Raw genomic sequence first — 15,756 nt, 5'->3', positions numbered from 1 at the left:
TATTTATCAAAAAAAAAATGTACATCTTTCGTGTGCAATAAAAAAAGGGACATACTCTTTTGTCTCAATCTCGATTGATACTATTTTTATTTATCTAATTATTTTTTTTTAAATTGACAATAATTAAGTTTTTTTTTTTTTTATATACACTACTAAAAAAATCACTTTTTGCGACCGCTATAAACCGTCGCAAATAATAAAAAACAGTCGCAAAAGACTTTTTGCGACGGCCCATGCGACGGCAAATGGGGGTCGCGAATGTGGGGGTGGCAAATACTTTTTGCGACCGCAAAATAGCAGTCGCAAACTATTTGCGACCGCCTAATCTACTTATCGCAACTAATATTTTGCCGTCGCAAAAAAATTAAAAAAATACCTACAATGTATTAGCGACCATCTTGTTACCGTTGCAAAAAAAATATAAATAAATAAAATACCTACAATGTTTTAGCAACCTATAGTCTCATATATATATATATATATATATATTCAAGTAGTATATACAATAAATATAAAGTGATATTTGCAAAACTTCTAATACACATGTATTATTTTCCATCACTTCCCTCAACAAAATTATCTTTCTTCAAAAAAAAAAAAAAAATGTGCATACAAAATATAAACTTCTATACACACAAAACAAATATCCATCAACCATCCTTAAAAGTATTTATACAAAATACTAACAGATTCAAGTACTAAAAAAAAAAAAACTGAATTTAACTCTCAATATCACCTACTCAATCATATCAACTACTCCCTCAACACTACCTGCAAAAATATACATCAATATATTAGTTGACTAACTTGGATGCCAAAACAAAAATGGATACAAAGAGCACATTAATTGACTTACTTGGATGCCAAAACCTTTTCCAATAGCGGTACAAAGAAGTTCAAAATTGTTCTTAGAATCAATACTAGTTTGAAAAGAGTTAATCATAGAGGCCGGAAAAATGTACAAAAAGGGGGATGACCACAATCTCAAGATCAGCAGCTCAAACCTCAAACCCATGCTTATCAGACGAATCAAACCGAACCTCCAATTCACGTCGTTCTCAGAAATTCCATTTACAGACCAAAGCCGCAATTACTTAAATTAACAAAGAATCAGCTCCATAGAAAAAGTTTAGTTCATGCATGCACAAAATTGTTTTCCTCAAAACATTGAGGGAAACAAAATTCACAAACTATAATCCATTATCTAATTATGAAACATTCATGCATGCACGAAATTGTTTCCCTCAAGTTTTGCCTAGCTGCTGGAGCTGATTAATAAGTCATAATGAACCAAGAAAGAAAACCTAAAGACAAGCCAGTACATGTTAAACGTAAAGGTATAAATTAATACAGAGTTATATGATACATTGAAAAGAAAGACTTGTTCATTTTCTGGACTAGTGACAACATGTCTCATTTATGATTTCTTATTAAAGGCCAACTGACAATAGGATACTGCAACCAAGGTAAAAGAATATACCAGCATGTAATGGATTAAAAAAAAAAATTAAGCACAAGACTTACTGTTTTACGAACTCCAGCAGGTGACTCTCCAAAAATGTCATCACAAAACATATCATTTGACCTCTCACTCTGCAAAATCAAACAGAAACCGAAATCATGTACCTATATAGAACAAGCACTTAAAAGTAAAAAATATTCAATATCAAGACTACAAAATATGGGAATCAAGTATTTTGTCAAAAATAACTTCAAAGGACACTGGGACACATAAGAGAAGAGGCAACGCAAGCAATATAGGGATATAATACTAGAACAAAAATAAAAAATCAAGTGGCTCCTAATTTTGCCACAAGAAAAATTAATTTTACATTTTCTACGATATTCAATTCTTTACTATTTTTGGTAACAATTCTTTACAAAGTATCTGATATGATATACAATTCTTTACTATTTTTGGTAACAAAAATAAAAAATCAAGTGGCTCCTAATTTTTTTAATGGAGTTCTGGAAGTGAAAAAGCAAGTACTTTAGGTATGAAACCCAAGCCACATGATGCTCCGTACAGTGTTCCACACCTGTAATTTATCTACATAATAGATACAGCAAACACTTGCACCCATATTCATCAAAATCATTTCAGCAAACACTTCCACTTATGCTTTGGCAACCTATAATTGATGCCAACCAAAATGTCACAAGCAACAAAGATGAATTATTTCACTATAAAGGTGAGAGCAGAAGTCCTTCCAGCATACAGAACTTGGCTCTCTCTTGGTATTCGGTTCATAGGCCTGCAGCCCAATCAAATTTTCAAGGCCTCTTGAGGTGTCATTTAGATGAGCCAAGCCCCTAAAAAATGAAGGATTATAACTCCTGTCTTATCTCATTCGTATTTTGAATAAGATTCTAGCATAACCAAGAAAAAAATTGTGATATAAATTAAAATTCCATTGTGTGACAACCTGTACTCAGATAATTATAACTACTCATTAAAATGTATAAAATCACGTACATTAAAATAACTAATTGTATATTTATTTATTTATTGGTAGAAAGAGGAAATCAACGTTGATTCATGTTTGTCAAGACGGTCTCAACCTTAGGCTCTGTGCAACTAAAATGAAACCTAGTTCTCCTAACACCTTATAGCACTTTCACCATTTTTCCACTCTCCCTAAACCCATCAAATTTCAGCCACGTACTGAAATTTTTTGAACCTTATAAATCATGAAAGACACTCCCCGATAGAAACCAATCTAAATTTTTGGATTTATATTTACTTGAAACTCTAAAGTTTGGTTTTTCTTACTGAAATAATTTGATAGCTACAAATATTCACATGTTCCATGTCATCTACATGAAGGTTCTTTCCAAGTTTCTACAATGTCTGCAAATATTTTACCGTAGAATTTTTTGTTATTGTATCATAATGCGTCTTCAAGATATCACGTAACATGATCAAGTTTGCCAACATTTTTAATTCCCAACAATAAATCATTCACAATTACCAGACTGCTTGAAATCTATGGTATTAAAGTATGGAGTTGACAATTTATTGCCACTTACTGCATTCAAGAAAAGAGGAAAAAAAAATAAAAAATAAATTTACAAAAAAGAAAAATAAAAAGAAATATAATTTTAGAAAAAGAATCACAAGCACAGGATTCATAGACATGACAAATGAGAATGCTAATCAGTATTCGTAACACTTACCATTTTTCATTGTGAATGCTTTCCATTTACACCTAAGGACATAAACAAAACAAAAAAAACAAAATCAAAGTAAAGATTAGATCATAAGTTGAACAAGGTAGTTTGTACCAAATTTTAACTTTTAAAATTATTTAGATAAGGTATGTGCATTTAAAGGATACAAACATGGATAAAAATGGATCGATTATTACCTAGGGAAGTTCATAACCAAGGTTCCGCCACATGATAAACCTTGGCTCAAGTAGTTAATCACATTTAGCGGTAGAGATAAAGACGAGGATGATCCTCCTTGTGTCAACTGTAGATGCTTCAACTTGTGAAATGGAGAAGGATGACTTCTGAGAGAATCAGGATCCATTGCAAGAACCTTACCATATGCAAAACAAATAAAAACAGAAAATTAATTTGGACTCAATAGCTAAGACAATTTAAAGATAGCATTAGGCAATAACAAGTAGTAGTTGGTGAGTGCTTGTTTATTTTTATATATGATCCACACGCCTACAACAAATTGTACATTGTTATATATGAGGCTGGAAATGCAGCAAATAGCTACGATAGATATACCACAATTGGAATTCAGCATGACTATTTGTAACTACTCAATTTGATTTAAATGACTACCATACTATAGTATTTGGTAAAAATTGGATGGAACATCATAATCTATGGAAATGCACTACAAAGGGTATCATAGCAATCTTATTACTAATTTCAAAAAATTTCAAAAGCAAACAGTTTACTAAGATAGTTATTTGCCATCCTAGTCCACAAAGGTGAGCCAATTACTCCTAAAAGCAGTTCTAATTTATAAACTAAGAAGCACCGCACCTCATGTGTGGCCAAACTCCTCCCCAAGAGTGAATAAACACATGGATATAATTTATTATTGGACAAGCAATGAGATTTGAGCTTAGAGTCTTTCCTTGTTTTATGCTATGTTTGAGAGTTTAATCAACTCAATGAAGTATAACTATGGCTTTTCATATCATTAACATTCTAGTGATAATAAATAGAAATTTAAAATCGATTGTCAAATGCAGAATGTAATTTAAAAAACAAAATAAACTACAAAAGCTACAGAAATTCCCAAAGTTGATGACTGGGGAAATTTTTTTTGCATCTCGAACTTCTTAAACAACCGAACTTCATAACTCCAAAATTGGGGAAGCTAGAAGTAAGCTCGGCAATTAAATTTTTTCGTCTCTGAAAGTGGAAGGCTGTAAAAGATGCACAACTAATAGACAAGGCTTTTAGTATATTCGATTCCTTTTTTCAGTAATCAAGGTGGAGAACAAATGTGATATCTCAAGGCTTCACCGCATAAGAATTTGGTTCGAATCAAAATGGTAAATGAATGCGAGAATTTATGATTAAATCCATCAAATAAAACTTTAGACCATACATGAGAAGCAGTTACAATTAGTGATTGCGATAAGTTAGATTAAAAAAAGATCATATTATCGCTTATAGTTTTCAGCAGCACAATGTCTCCCTCAAAGTTTAAATTCCAAACACCTGCTGGATGCTTGAAATATGTTCCAAATTTGTGTGGTTGCATCTTTCTAGACCGAATCAGCTGTCTTTTCATTCTATTTTAATGGCTCATCCTGATGTGTAATATTGCCACACTACATATATAATGTTTTTGGTCCCGCAAGTTAGTAATAATGGTTTCAACTTTTATGATTGCAGGCTATGCTTATCTGGATCCTCGGATTCTATGATCAGGTTGATTTCAGATTCCATTTTTTTTTTTTTTTTTTTGATGAGCAAGAATTATGTTAATGCTAAGAAAAGGATAAAGGGAGTACAATGGGGGCCAGGAAGTGTTCGCAAAGAAAGGAAAGGAAAACATTAAACAGCAAAATTAAATCACATACTCCAATCTCTATGAATTAAGAACAAATGATGAAGCCCTATAATAAAGTAATTTGTTGTATTTGACATGCTAATTTTTGTTTAATGCAAATTTCTATCTTATAGTGTGCCCTGTTCTGCTCAGACGTAGTAATAGGCTCAACTTCCAATGAAAACATAAGAGTCAAATCATCCTTGGATTTGGATCCAATAGGATCCTGTTTGATCAAATTGGTTTCTGTGGTTAGACTGGTGGATTCCTATTATTTTTCATTTCAAGTGTGGTCATTAAGAAACTTCTCTGTTTTCATTAATATCTTTTTTGTTTTCATTAAGAACATTATATACCTAATATAATGACCCAATAACTTAGTTTGACTTATTTTTAACTCATAGGCCATCAGCGTTCTCTGTTTTCATTAATATCTTTTTTGTTTTCATTAAGAACATTATGTACCTAATATAATGACCCAATAACTTAATTTGACTGATTTTTACCTCATAGGCCATCATCATAGCCCATCTTATAGCAAAGTCAAGCTAACCAAAATATCTTTAACTTCTAAAACATAAGAAAACATTGGTAAAACTATACCAGTAACTTACTCTTTATATGAAATGTAACTAAATCTTGGATTGACCCAAAGCTTCATTAGATGAGGCCTAAATGTGCACCATGCAAGATCATGATTCTCTCTTTTCATAATTCATTTGCTCTACATCATTCAAAAGAACTCAACCATGAGTTTTGTAATGTAGTAGTATAAGAACAACTTGTAATGTTCGGAGGCATGCACTCTTAAAATTGATAACACAACTGCATTTCTCAAAATAGTAATCATTTTTATTTGAGAAATGCCAATATTACCCCAGATAGGAAGCATTGGACTTCAATTTGACTTTGAAAAGGAAATTATTTCTGCTCGTCACATTCTGAAACATTCATATCATTAGATTAGCACTATGTTTACCCTTCTATGTGGTGACCTCTCTGAAAGTTCTCTCTCTCTGTCTCTCTCTCTCTCTCTCTCATGTATGGTCTAAAGTCTTACTGAAGATATGGATGAAGACTTGGGATGTCTGTCATGCCACTTATGCATCTAAAACTATCAAACATGCCATTTACTGAAGATCACTTTGACTACAGAAGTATGATTAAATCCATCAAATAAAACTATCAAACATGTGAACAAAGTCAAATGAACAAAGGAGAGCTTTGAAGCACCCTGTTTTCTGGTATCTTCATCAACAACAGCATGTCTAGGAGTCCTTTTTTTTAAAAAAAGGTCTTTATTTAGTAATGCTCAGAACTGGTAAACATTTCAGAAATAGGCGTTCACAGTACCAACACTAAGCAATATATTAGCAACATTCCATCTGGAGGTGATACTGTTGTAATTTACACACTGTTGTAATTGAACAACACATATCGGTGATACATTACATGGATATATATATATAGAGAGAGAGAGTACGAAGAGCAGAGAGGAGAGCAAGATTACAGAGAGAGACAGACAGTTGAATCGATTAATGTTTCAATTTACACATTACAAATTAATCGATGAAGATACGTCAAACATTACAAAGAGTAAGATTCGAGCGATGAAGATGAATCGATGAAGATGAATCGATGAAGATGTGCCAAACATTACAGAGAGGGACAAAGAGAAGTGTTTAGGCTTACCGATTATGAATCTCGATTATGGATCGATCGAAATCTTCATCAACAGCAGATTGAAATCTTCAAATCTTCATCAACAATTGATCAAAAATTTCAAATCTTCTTCAAAGTGAGAGTCTAGTGAGAGAGACAGTGAGATTTGAGCGAGAGAGTCGAGCGACAGACATATTTTGAGAGAGAGAGATAGTTCACATTTGGGAAATAAGGGGAAAAAAGGGGGACGGGTCAAGTTTTTTTAGTGATTTGGGGATTTTTTATTTTTTTATTTTTAAGGACCCGGTTGGGTCAATTAAAAAGAGATTTTTTGCGACCGCAAAACAAACGGTCGCAAAAAGATAGACGCAGAAAGTCATATTTCTAGTAGTGATATGTGTATATATATATTTGTTTGTTTCCCACTTTTTTCCATTTAAATTACCAGTATTGGAATTTGTTTAGTTATTTTTATAATAATGTTTGGCTTTCATAGTTTTTATTCTTGTCTTAGAATTCTCTTTTCTTTTCTTTTCTTTTTTTTTTTAATTTGGTTTTCTTGATAAATATATATTATATATTTCTTGATTTTGCTTTGTTTGCCAAGAAATCGTGGAAACATAATCCAAACCAAACTCAACCATGTACACCCCTAGATGTGAGATTAAAAAGCATGTATAGCCTATATGCCTTTTGTTGTCAATTTAGTAATCCCATACCCATGGGATTACTAGTACTGCAAAATGTTGATTAGTAACTACCATCTTCATAGTACTAATCCCATACCATGTGATTAGAGCTTATCTCTATCTAATGGCCACAAGTAACCCTTCATTCTTATTCAATGCTATATCCCCTAATCAAACACAGTACAAGTACTCTAATCTCATCAAATATCTTAGGTACTACCAAGTCATCCATAATCCATAGGTATTGCCTATTGCCCACATTCCACAAAATTCACATCCCGGAAGTGAACGTAAATTATGTTCCTATGAAATGGTTTTGTTAATTTTTAATGTGATACCAAGCTACTAAAATCTCTACTGAATTAAGGAATACTGTACTCTGTAGAATATTATAAGGTTTATGCAGAAATAGAAAAGAGTATTCCTACTTCTGACTCACATTGTAAACTGTGCATAAGGGGAAATTGAATATGTACTTGTTAAAGAATAAAAGTTGTTCGACGCCAGAAAAATATTGTGTCACACACTCCTTCGAGTGTTATGATTGGCAATGAAATTTTCCAAGTTCCAATTGTAGTATGAGCTATGTTGCAAACATCACTGCCCTTGATGCCATGATTAATACTACTCAACTAAATAAATCAGAATATGTATATATATACAAGGAGCCTTTTAAATGAAAAATCATAGATATAATTATATAATTAATATTCGTCAACAAGGAGACGGTTTGGTGATGATCTACAACATATGAATCTGAAAAAGCTAATATAGTTACAAGAAGATGTAGTTTACATGATTCAGATTTCTCCTCATGGGATAGGGAAAGGACAAAGCATATAGATGAGAGTAGAGTAAGAAACCACTTGCTGGGTAAACGCTGTCATGATTCAAACTTGTTGAACTGGTGCAGCATTTGGAAGATTGTAATGCTATCAATAAAGGAGTGGTGGCATTCTCAATAAAGGAGTTAATGTATGACGATCCTCGTGAGTACTTGTGTGGTGCCTCTTGCGCACTGCTTGAGCAGGAGGCTCTGCAGCCACCACCATCATTCCTTCTTCGTTCATCACTGCTGATATATCTGTTCTCTTCCTCATGCTATCAGAAAACCGCTCCTGGATTATTTACCAATCCTTTTATTTAAAAGGTCATAGTATTGTACGCTTTACGAAGTTCGCTTTCATACAAATTGTTCTTCATATTGATACATTTATCGTCTGCCAATAGGGCCCGCTTCAACTATCAACAAATCCAATCAATTGGTGTTTCTTCAAGGGATTAACTTACATTCACTACCAAATGCTAATTAAAGCATTTTTTAAAAGAAATTACTTCAGTTACAAATTATTCCAGCATAAAAAATAGTTGAGTTTAATTCCTGAACCTTGTCCTCATCCTAATCTAGCACAATTATGGTGCAATGAGCTAATTAAGCTCTCGTTTGGAAAGAAAAAGTTTGGGAAGAAAAAATTTGGGACTTTTTGGCTCAAATAGCCTCAAAAAAAAAAAAACAAAACAAAACAAAATAGACTAAAAAGTCAATAAGACAAAATGTCACATCCAAACTATAATCATTACAATTTTTCTCTCACAAAAATGAAAAAGCCAAAAAGTTTATCCCAAACGAGACTTTTTAATCCCAAGCTAAAATAGCCAAAAAGTCAATCCAAATCCCAAACGAACCTGACAAAGATAGTATTGTAGATGTTATGTTGTATGAGAAAGAGGTTTAGTTCATTTTTATAAACTATGAACAAATAAGGGTGTTTTGCCCATTTGCTGCATTTTCTCACTCCCTAACCTTGTGGTAATCCTCTGCTTCCTCTAATCACTTGTTGCAGAAGAAATTAATTGTCATACCAACAGATTGGACATTTTGTAAGATGGCCACTGAAGCATCATACTAAATTTTCATGATCAAATGTAAGGATCTTCCCATTTTATATTTAGTTGTTTTGGCAATTCATGGATCCCTCAATTTTACGTCCATCACTTTTCATTTCTACTTGAAGGGTGCTGAGAAACTTTCAGGACAACACAACTACCTATCAAAGTTTGAAGATTCACCTAATAGAACCCAATGCCAGAATACCATTTGATGCTCACTCTAATCTTCCATTGGCACCTTGCCCTAAGCCTTGTATTGCCAACAATACAAAGAAGAGGACCAAGCCATATAATTAACCATGATGAGGGTGTTATTTACACAACAAATTGGTCTCATTATTATAGTTATTTAAAAATTTAAAAACTTTAATACTCTCTCTTTATGCCCCTCAATATACCAACTCTATCCCGATGCCTAACCTCACATTTTCTCCTTACACTCATCTTCTTCACTCTCTTACATCCCTTCGTTTTCTCTCTCCTTCCACCTTTCTCTTTGATCTATGGATCCATGGTGGTGGGTGGCAGCGGGAGTGGCAGGCTAAGTGCCAGTGGGAGGTGGCGGTGGCTATCAGCAAGGGGAGGGGTGGCAGATTTGAGAGGGGGTGGTGAGGAGTCAGGGATGAGGCTGGGGGTGGTAGATCTAGAGGATTTTGAGTCCTTGATGGGTGTAATTTTAGATCTAGTGTAATTTGAGTCCTTAAAGGTCCACCTCTCCCCGCACCACCTTCTTCTCCACCGGTTCTTCCTCCCACCGATCCTCCTACGGGTCGACCACACCGGGTAACTCAACCTCCTATCCACCTTCGTGATTATATTGTTGGGTCTGCTGCCTTTTCTACTTATGAACCTACCTCCTATCGTGAGGCTTGTACTAATCCTCTTTGGCAACAAGCTATGACTGATGAACTTCAAGCTTTGGACAAAACTCATACTTGGGATCTTGTTGATCTTCCTCCTGGCAAAACTGCGATTGGCTGCAAATGGGTTTACAAAATCAAGACTCATTCTGATGGCTCTATTGAACGCTACAAAGCTCGTCTTGTTGCCAAAGGTTTCAACCAGGAATATGGGATTGATTATGAGAAAACCTTCTCCCCTGTTGCTCGGCTTACCTCTGTTCGCAGTTTACTGGCTGTTGCTGCTGCTCGCCACTGGGAGCTCTTTCAAATGGATGTCAAAAATGCCTTCCTCAATGGTAATCTTCTTGAGGAGGTCTACATGCAACCTCCACCTGGGTCTACTTTTCCCCCTCATAAGGTTTGCAAACTACAGCGTGCCCTCTATGGCCTCAAGCAAGCACCCCGCGCTTGGTTTGCTAAGTTCAGTTCTACCATTCATGACTTTGGGTTCACCTCTAGCTCCTATGACTCTGCTCTTTTTATACGGACTACTCCTCATGGTACCACTCTTCTCCTTTTGTATGTGGATGATATGATTATCACCAGTAATGATGCAGCTGGTATTCTCCACCTCAAACGTTTTTTCCACCGTCAGTTTGAGATGAAGGACCTTGGTACTCTTAACTACTTTTTAGGCCTTGAAGTCTCTCATGATTCTACTGGCTCTTATTTATCTCAGGCCAAATATGCATCCGATCTTCTGGCTCGTGCTGGTCTTACTGATTGCAAAACTACATCTACTCCAGTTGATCCTCAGATTCGTCTCACTCCTCTCGATGGGGCTCTCCTCACTGATGCTACTCTTTATCGCCAGCTCGTCGGTAGTCTTGTCTATCTCACAGTGACTCGTCCTGACATTGCCTATGCTGTTCACATTGTTAGTCAGTACATGTCGGCTCCTCGCACTCCCCACTATACTGCTCTACTCCACATCCTTCGATACCTCAAAGGCACCCTGTTCCATGGCCTTCACTACTCTGCTTCCTCCTCTCTTGAACTGCGTGCCTTTTCTGATGCTGATTGGGCTGGGGATCCTACGGATCAACGCTCCACCACGGGATTCTGTTTCTTCTTAGGGGATTCTCTTCTTACTTGGCGTATGCCCGTTCTAGCACCGAAACTGAATACCGAGCTCTTGCTGATACTACTCAGGAACTTCTCTGGCTTCGCTGGCTCCTCACTGATCTGGGTGTTTCTTCTTCTGGCGCTACCTCTCTTTATTGTGACAATCAGAGTGCTATTCAGATTGCTCACAATGATGTTTTTCATGATCGCACCAAGCATATTGAGATTGATTGTCATTTCATTCGACAGCATGTTACACGTGGTACTGTTCATCTTCTCCCTATTGCTTCTGCCGATCAACCTGCCGATATTTTCACCAAGTCTCATCCTCCTGGGCGCTTCCGTGATCTTGTTTCCAAACTCAACTTGGTCGATGCCTACCCTCCTTGAGTTTGCGGGGGGCTGTTAACATATAATATACATCACAGTGTTTGTAGCTGTAAAGTAGCTCCCCACTACCACAGGCTATTTGTAGCTGTAAAGTAGCTCCCCACTACCACACACTTTCACTTTCAGCAGCTTTGATATTATTGTAATGTATTGCCTTATGCTTTCGAGTGGCATTGTCTCCTTCTCCTCTCTATAAAGAGAGAGAGCTCATTCTCTTGTAGATACAGAAAACTCAATAACATACATTGATATACAAATCCTTCATTTCAGTCTCTCTCTCCTTTCTCTCCCTCTCTACCAATCTTTCATATGGATCCATGGTGGTGGGTGGCAGCGGGAGTGGCAGGCTGAGTGCCAGTGGGAGGTGGCGGTGGCTATCAGCAAGGGGAGGGGTGGCAGATTTGAGAGGGGGTGGTGGGGAGTCAGGGATGAGGCTGGGGGTGGTAGATCTAGAGGATTTTGAGTCCTTGATGGGTGTAATTTTAGATATGGACAAAATTGTTATAAGAAAATAGGTGTACTGAGATGGTAATGTGGTGTAAATATAAATTACCCTGTTCTCATACGATAGGTTATTTTGGGCTTGTCACAATTTAATATTCATGTACAATCACACGTCAGTTTTTCATTTGTTTATTTGACATTTAGTTATATAAAATTCAAATTGATAAAAATTGATAGATCATAGTTATACTGAAATATTGTTTAAGGAATAAAAGGATAAATAGCTTAGGTAATTAAATGGTAAACGATATAAAATCAAATATAGAGAGCAAAATATGTGAATGTGATAATGCAATTAGCAGCTACTAAATGCAAGAATATGAATGTGAATATAACAAAAGCAATGGATGTGATATGCAGGTTTCGTACGTTTACAAGTGAAGTGTGTGGCATTGGGCATTTGACAGGTTGATCTTCATCCGGAGGCTCAACAGGATGCTCAATTGGCCAGAGCTCTTTGTTGCAGTCCACCCCATTTTGGCATACATCCATTCCTTCACCTCTGTGTCTTGTATCTCTCTCTGCTTTCATCTACCACTGGAATTAGACTTTCCTTCAACAAAGTCAAGTAAAAGCATAAGTAAACCCTGGCCAAAAATTAAAATACCCACAGAAAGTCCCCACCCAAATATACCCAATATATATGAATTGTGTGAGAGAGAGAAGATGAAGGGTCTTACAAAATGATTCCCCCATGAAAATCTCATATAGAGAAATGACAAAAGATTATACCAGAAGGTAAAAAGAAACAGAACAAAATGAGAGAGAGAGAGAGAGAGAGAGAGAGAGAGAGAGCTACAAGAGGGGGAAGGGGTGGCATGGTGGCATCGAGTGTACCGAGAAAGCCGAGAAAAGATTCTCACCGTATCTACTGATTTTAACTTTTTTTTCATCTTTATTGGGTCCCTGTGCGTTTGTGTCTCTCTTTTGTGTTAGAAAAAGGCAAAGATAGGAGATCTTTTTTCACTTTGTTTTTGCTTTAGGAACGGCACCAATTTGTTCCCAAAAAATAGGATAATTTTTTTTTTTAATTTTGAAAAATAATTACAAATAAGTGATAAATTTTATAAGGATTAATTATTATAATTATAATTTTTTATTTATTTATGAATTGTGATAAGTTTTTGAAATTACCATTAGTAATTTTTTTTTAAAAAAAATTACCAATCTTGAACTTTTCATATTTAAAAATGAATTTAACTATTTTTTTTAATAATATTAATTTTAAAGTAAATTACATTATTGGTTCTTTTAGTTTAAGCAAAATGTTATTTTAGTTCTCATAATTTTGTGACAAATACGATAAATTAAATATGTTATGATCAATTTAATTTTGTGTGTGGATAAAATATATGAAATGTCAACCCACAAAATGAATGGTTCAGATTACCGAAACGAGATCCTTGGTAGGCCCAAAGAATACTGTCACGACCCCGTACCCGCCCCCGTGGGTTAAGGACGTAACCGGCCAGTAATCATGAGATTACCTACGGCCTCAAACTGTTCTAAACGCATTCTAACAGAGTTAATGGGGGCCAAACGGAAGCAAAATTAAAAACTTTGTCCATAGAGCCGTGCTTATATGCACATCAAACAAACCATACTCAGATACGTTAATAACTCACATCAAAAGTACAATTTCACAAAATTCATTACAGACAGGATCGTCCAAAACGAGTCAACCTATAACAGACTATGTACAGACATGCACTAGGTCCTTGCCAACAAGACAAAACATAGGTACATAGTAAAAGGGCAAGGATGGTCTCATGCGCGAGGCACAAGGCTGACTCTCCCAAAACTCCTGTTGTTCCTAGCAGACTTCACTGGGGCTGGGTTTGGACTTCCCTTGGCTCACCTACAAATACATGAATGAGCGTGAGCGACAGCCCAGTGAATAATATCAAATATAACAGTTACATAACAATATGTAGAACAACATGCTCCAAACGGCCTTGGGCCCAATTCATACTTCTGTTTAACAGCAAAATATATATAACTATACGAAATGCAAGTCAAGTAACTGTAGTTCCAAACATTCTGGCCTTTGGCCCATCCGGGTTTCCATTCTTGGCAAAACGGCCTTCGGCCCAGTCATTCATGTCAAACGGCCTTTGGCCCATTCATTCATGTCAAACGGCCTTTGGCCCATTCATTCATGTCAAACGGCCTTTGGCCCGTTCATTCATGTCAAACGGCCTTTGGCCCATTCATTCATGTCAAACGGCCTTTGGCCCGTTCATTCATGTCAAACGGCCTTTGGCCCATTCATTCATGTCAAACGGCCTTTGGCCCATTCATTCATGTCAAACGGCCTTTGGCCCATTCATTCATGTCAAACGGCCTTTGGCCCATTCATTCATGTCAAACGGCCTTTGGCCCATTCATTCATGTCAAACGGCCTTTGGCCCATTCATTCATGTCAAACGGCCTTTGTCCACAATCCCAATTAACAACTCATAATATTTATAGGGGAATAACAATTGGACATTGACAAGTTTTCAAATATTGATATTACTCACAGTGATCGGCTTGTGGATGCGCCCTGGAGCTTGACCCTACACATTTCATGAATACAAAAGGGTCACTAACAGTTCAATTCGTTCTTTAATTCACATATTCCTCTTTAGGCTTTGTTCTTATCTCATTAACTCATTTACAATGCTTAACACATGCCTAAGAGTGCTTACAAGTGAAAGAGAACGGAAAACGAATCACAGAATGTATGAACAAAATTCCAGAAAACAGGGTCCCCGCTCGAGCGTAAGCTTCTCCGCTCGAGCGGACCCTTAAGGCCTGCAAGGTACTGGTTGCACAAAAGATGCGCTCGAGCTGAAGGTCCGTCTACAAAGATCCACGCTCGAGCGTGAAATGTCCCGCTCGAGCGGGCATCCAACTCTGCAAAAATGCTGGGAGCACGATTTTCCCGCTCGAGCGGCCATTACCCCGCTCGAGCGGACCTCAAAAATCTGGGTTTCCCAGATCGTGTTCTTGAGCTCCAAATCAGTTTTCCATCTACATTTCTTGCATGCAATGGTTCAAATTACACATTTACACATGCTAACATGCTACTAATGCAGATTACAACATTAGGAAGCTCAATTACATGAATTATCTACATGCATGTCCCAAATTGTCTCAAACCCATCATCAACATGCTCAAATTCAACATTCAAGACTTATACTCCCATGATTTGTACATGCATGTGGGAGATGCTCATCATTCTCAACTTAGATGGTACAAATGGTGACTACAATATGAGCTTTACCCAAAACTCCACATGAATCATGTGTTTCAAGCTCAAACATGCAAATTCAAAGTAATTTCTTACATGCATGAGTTCTAAGACTTCAATCTCAACAAAAATCAACTCATTACATGTTCTTGATCACAAACAACCCTTGAACTTACAAATTACAAGTAAGATTTCATGAAATCACTTACCTAAGAGCTTCAACACTCAAGCTCTAGCCAAATCTTGAGCTAGATCTTCAAATTCCCAAGTCTTGAGCCCAAATTACACAAATCTCTCCCTTTTTCTCTCCATGGCCGGCCTCTCTCTCCCTCTCAATTGTCTAACTCAGATTTTGAGTTTTAAGAGAGCTAAAGGGGAGTGCAAGGCAA

General features: G+C 36.3%; 1 protein-coding gene across 4 annotated transcripts; it reads right to left on the bottom strand.

Annotated features, from left to right (window-relative positions):
- Window positions 1-604: 604 nt before the first annotated feature.
- On the bottom strand, window positions 605-13,003 carry LOC114316070 (uncharacterized). Of its 4 annotated transcripts, XR_014330592.1 has the most exons (6): window positions 12,812-12,999; window positions 12,501-12,684; window positions 3,369-3,544; window positions 3,178-3,209; window positions 1,525-1,593; window positions 605-771 (listed from the first exon to the last, which is right to left on the bottom strand). XR_014330592.1 is itself a non-coding variant. In XM_082870535.1 (5 exons), exons 2-5 carry the CDS (start codon window positions 12,660-12,662, stop codon window positions 737-739), a joined length of 405 nt encoding a protein of 134 aa, XP_082726661.1. In that variant the 5' UTR covers window positions 12,663-12,684; window positions 12,812-13,003; the 3' UTR covers window positions 605-736. The 4 variants fall into 4 exon arrangements, 2 of the variants coding, with proteins under 2 accessions (XP_082726661.1, XP_082726662.1); XM_082870535.1 differs by lacking the exon at window positions 1,525-1,593 and having other exon boundaries at window positions 12,812-13,003; XM_082870536.1 differs by having other exon boundaries at window positions 605-1,593; window positions 12,812-12,998.
- Window positions 13,004-15,756: the final 2,753 nt, after the last annotated feature.

The sequence above is a fragment of the Camellia sinensis genome, chromosome 5 (assembly GCF_055761805.1).
Source record: "Camellia sinensis isolate YWXY chromosome 5, ASM5576180v1, whole genome shotgun sequence".
In the NCBI taxonomy this organism is placed as follows: Eukaryota; Viridiplantae; Streptophyta; class Magnoliopsida; order Ericales; family Theaceae; genus Camellia; species Camellia sinensis.
This window is presented reverse-complemented; position numbering and strand designations above follow the sequence as displayed.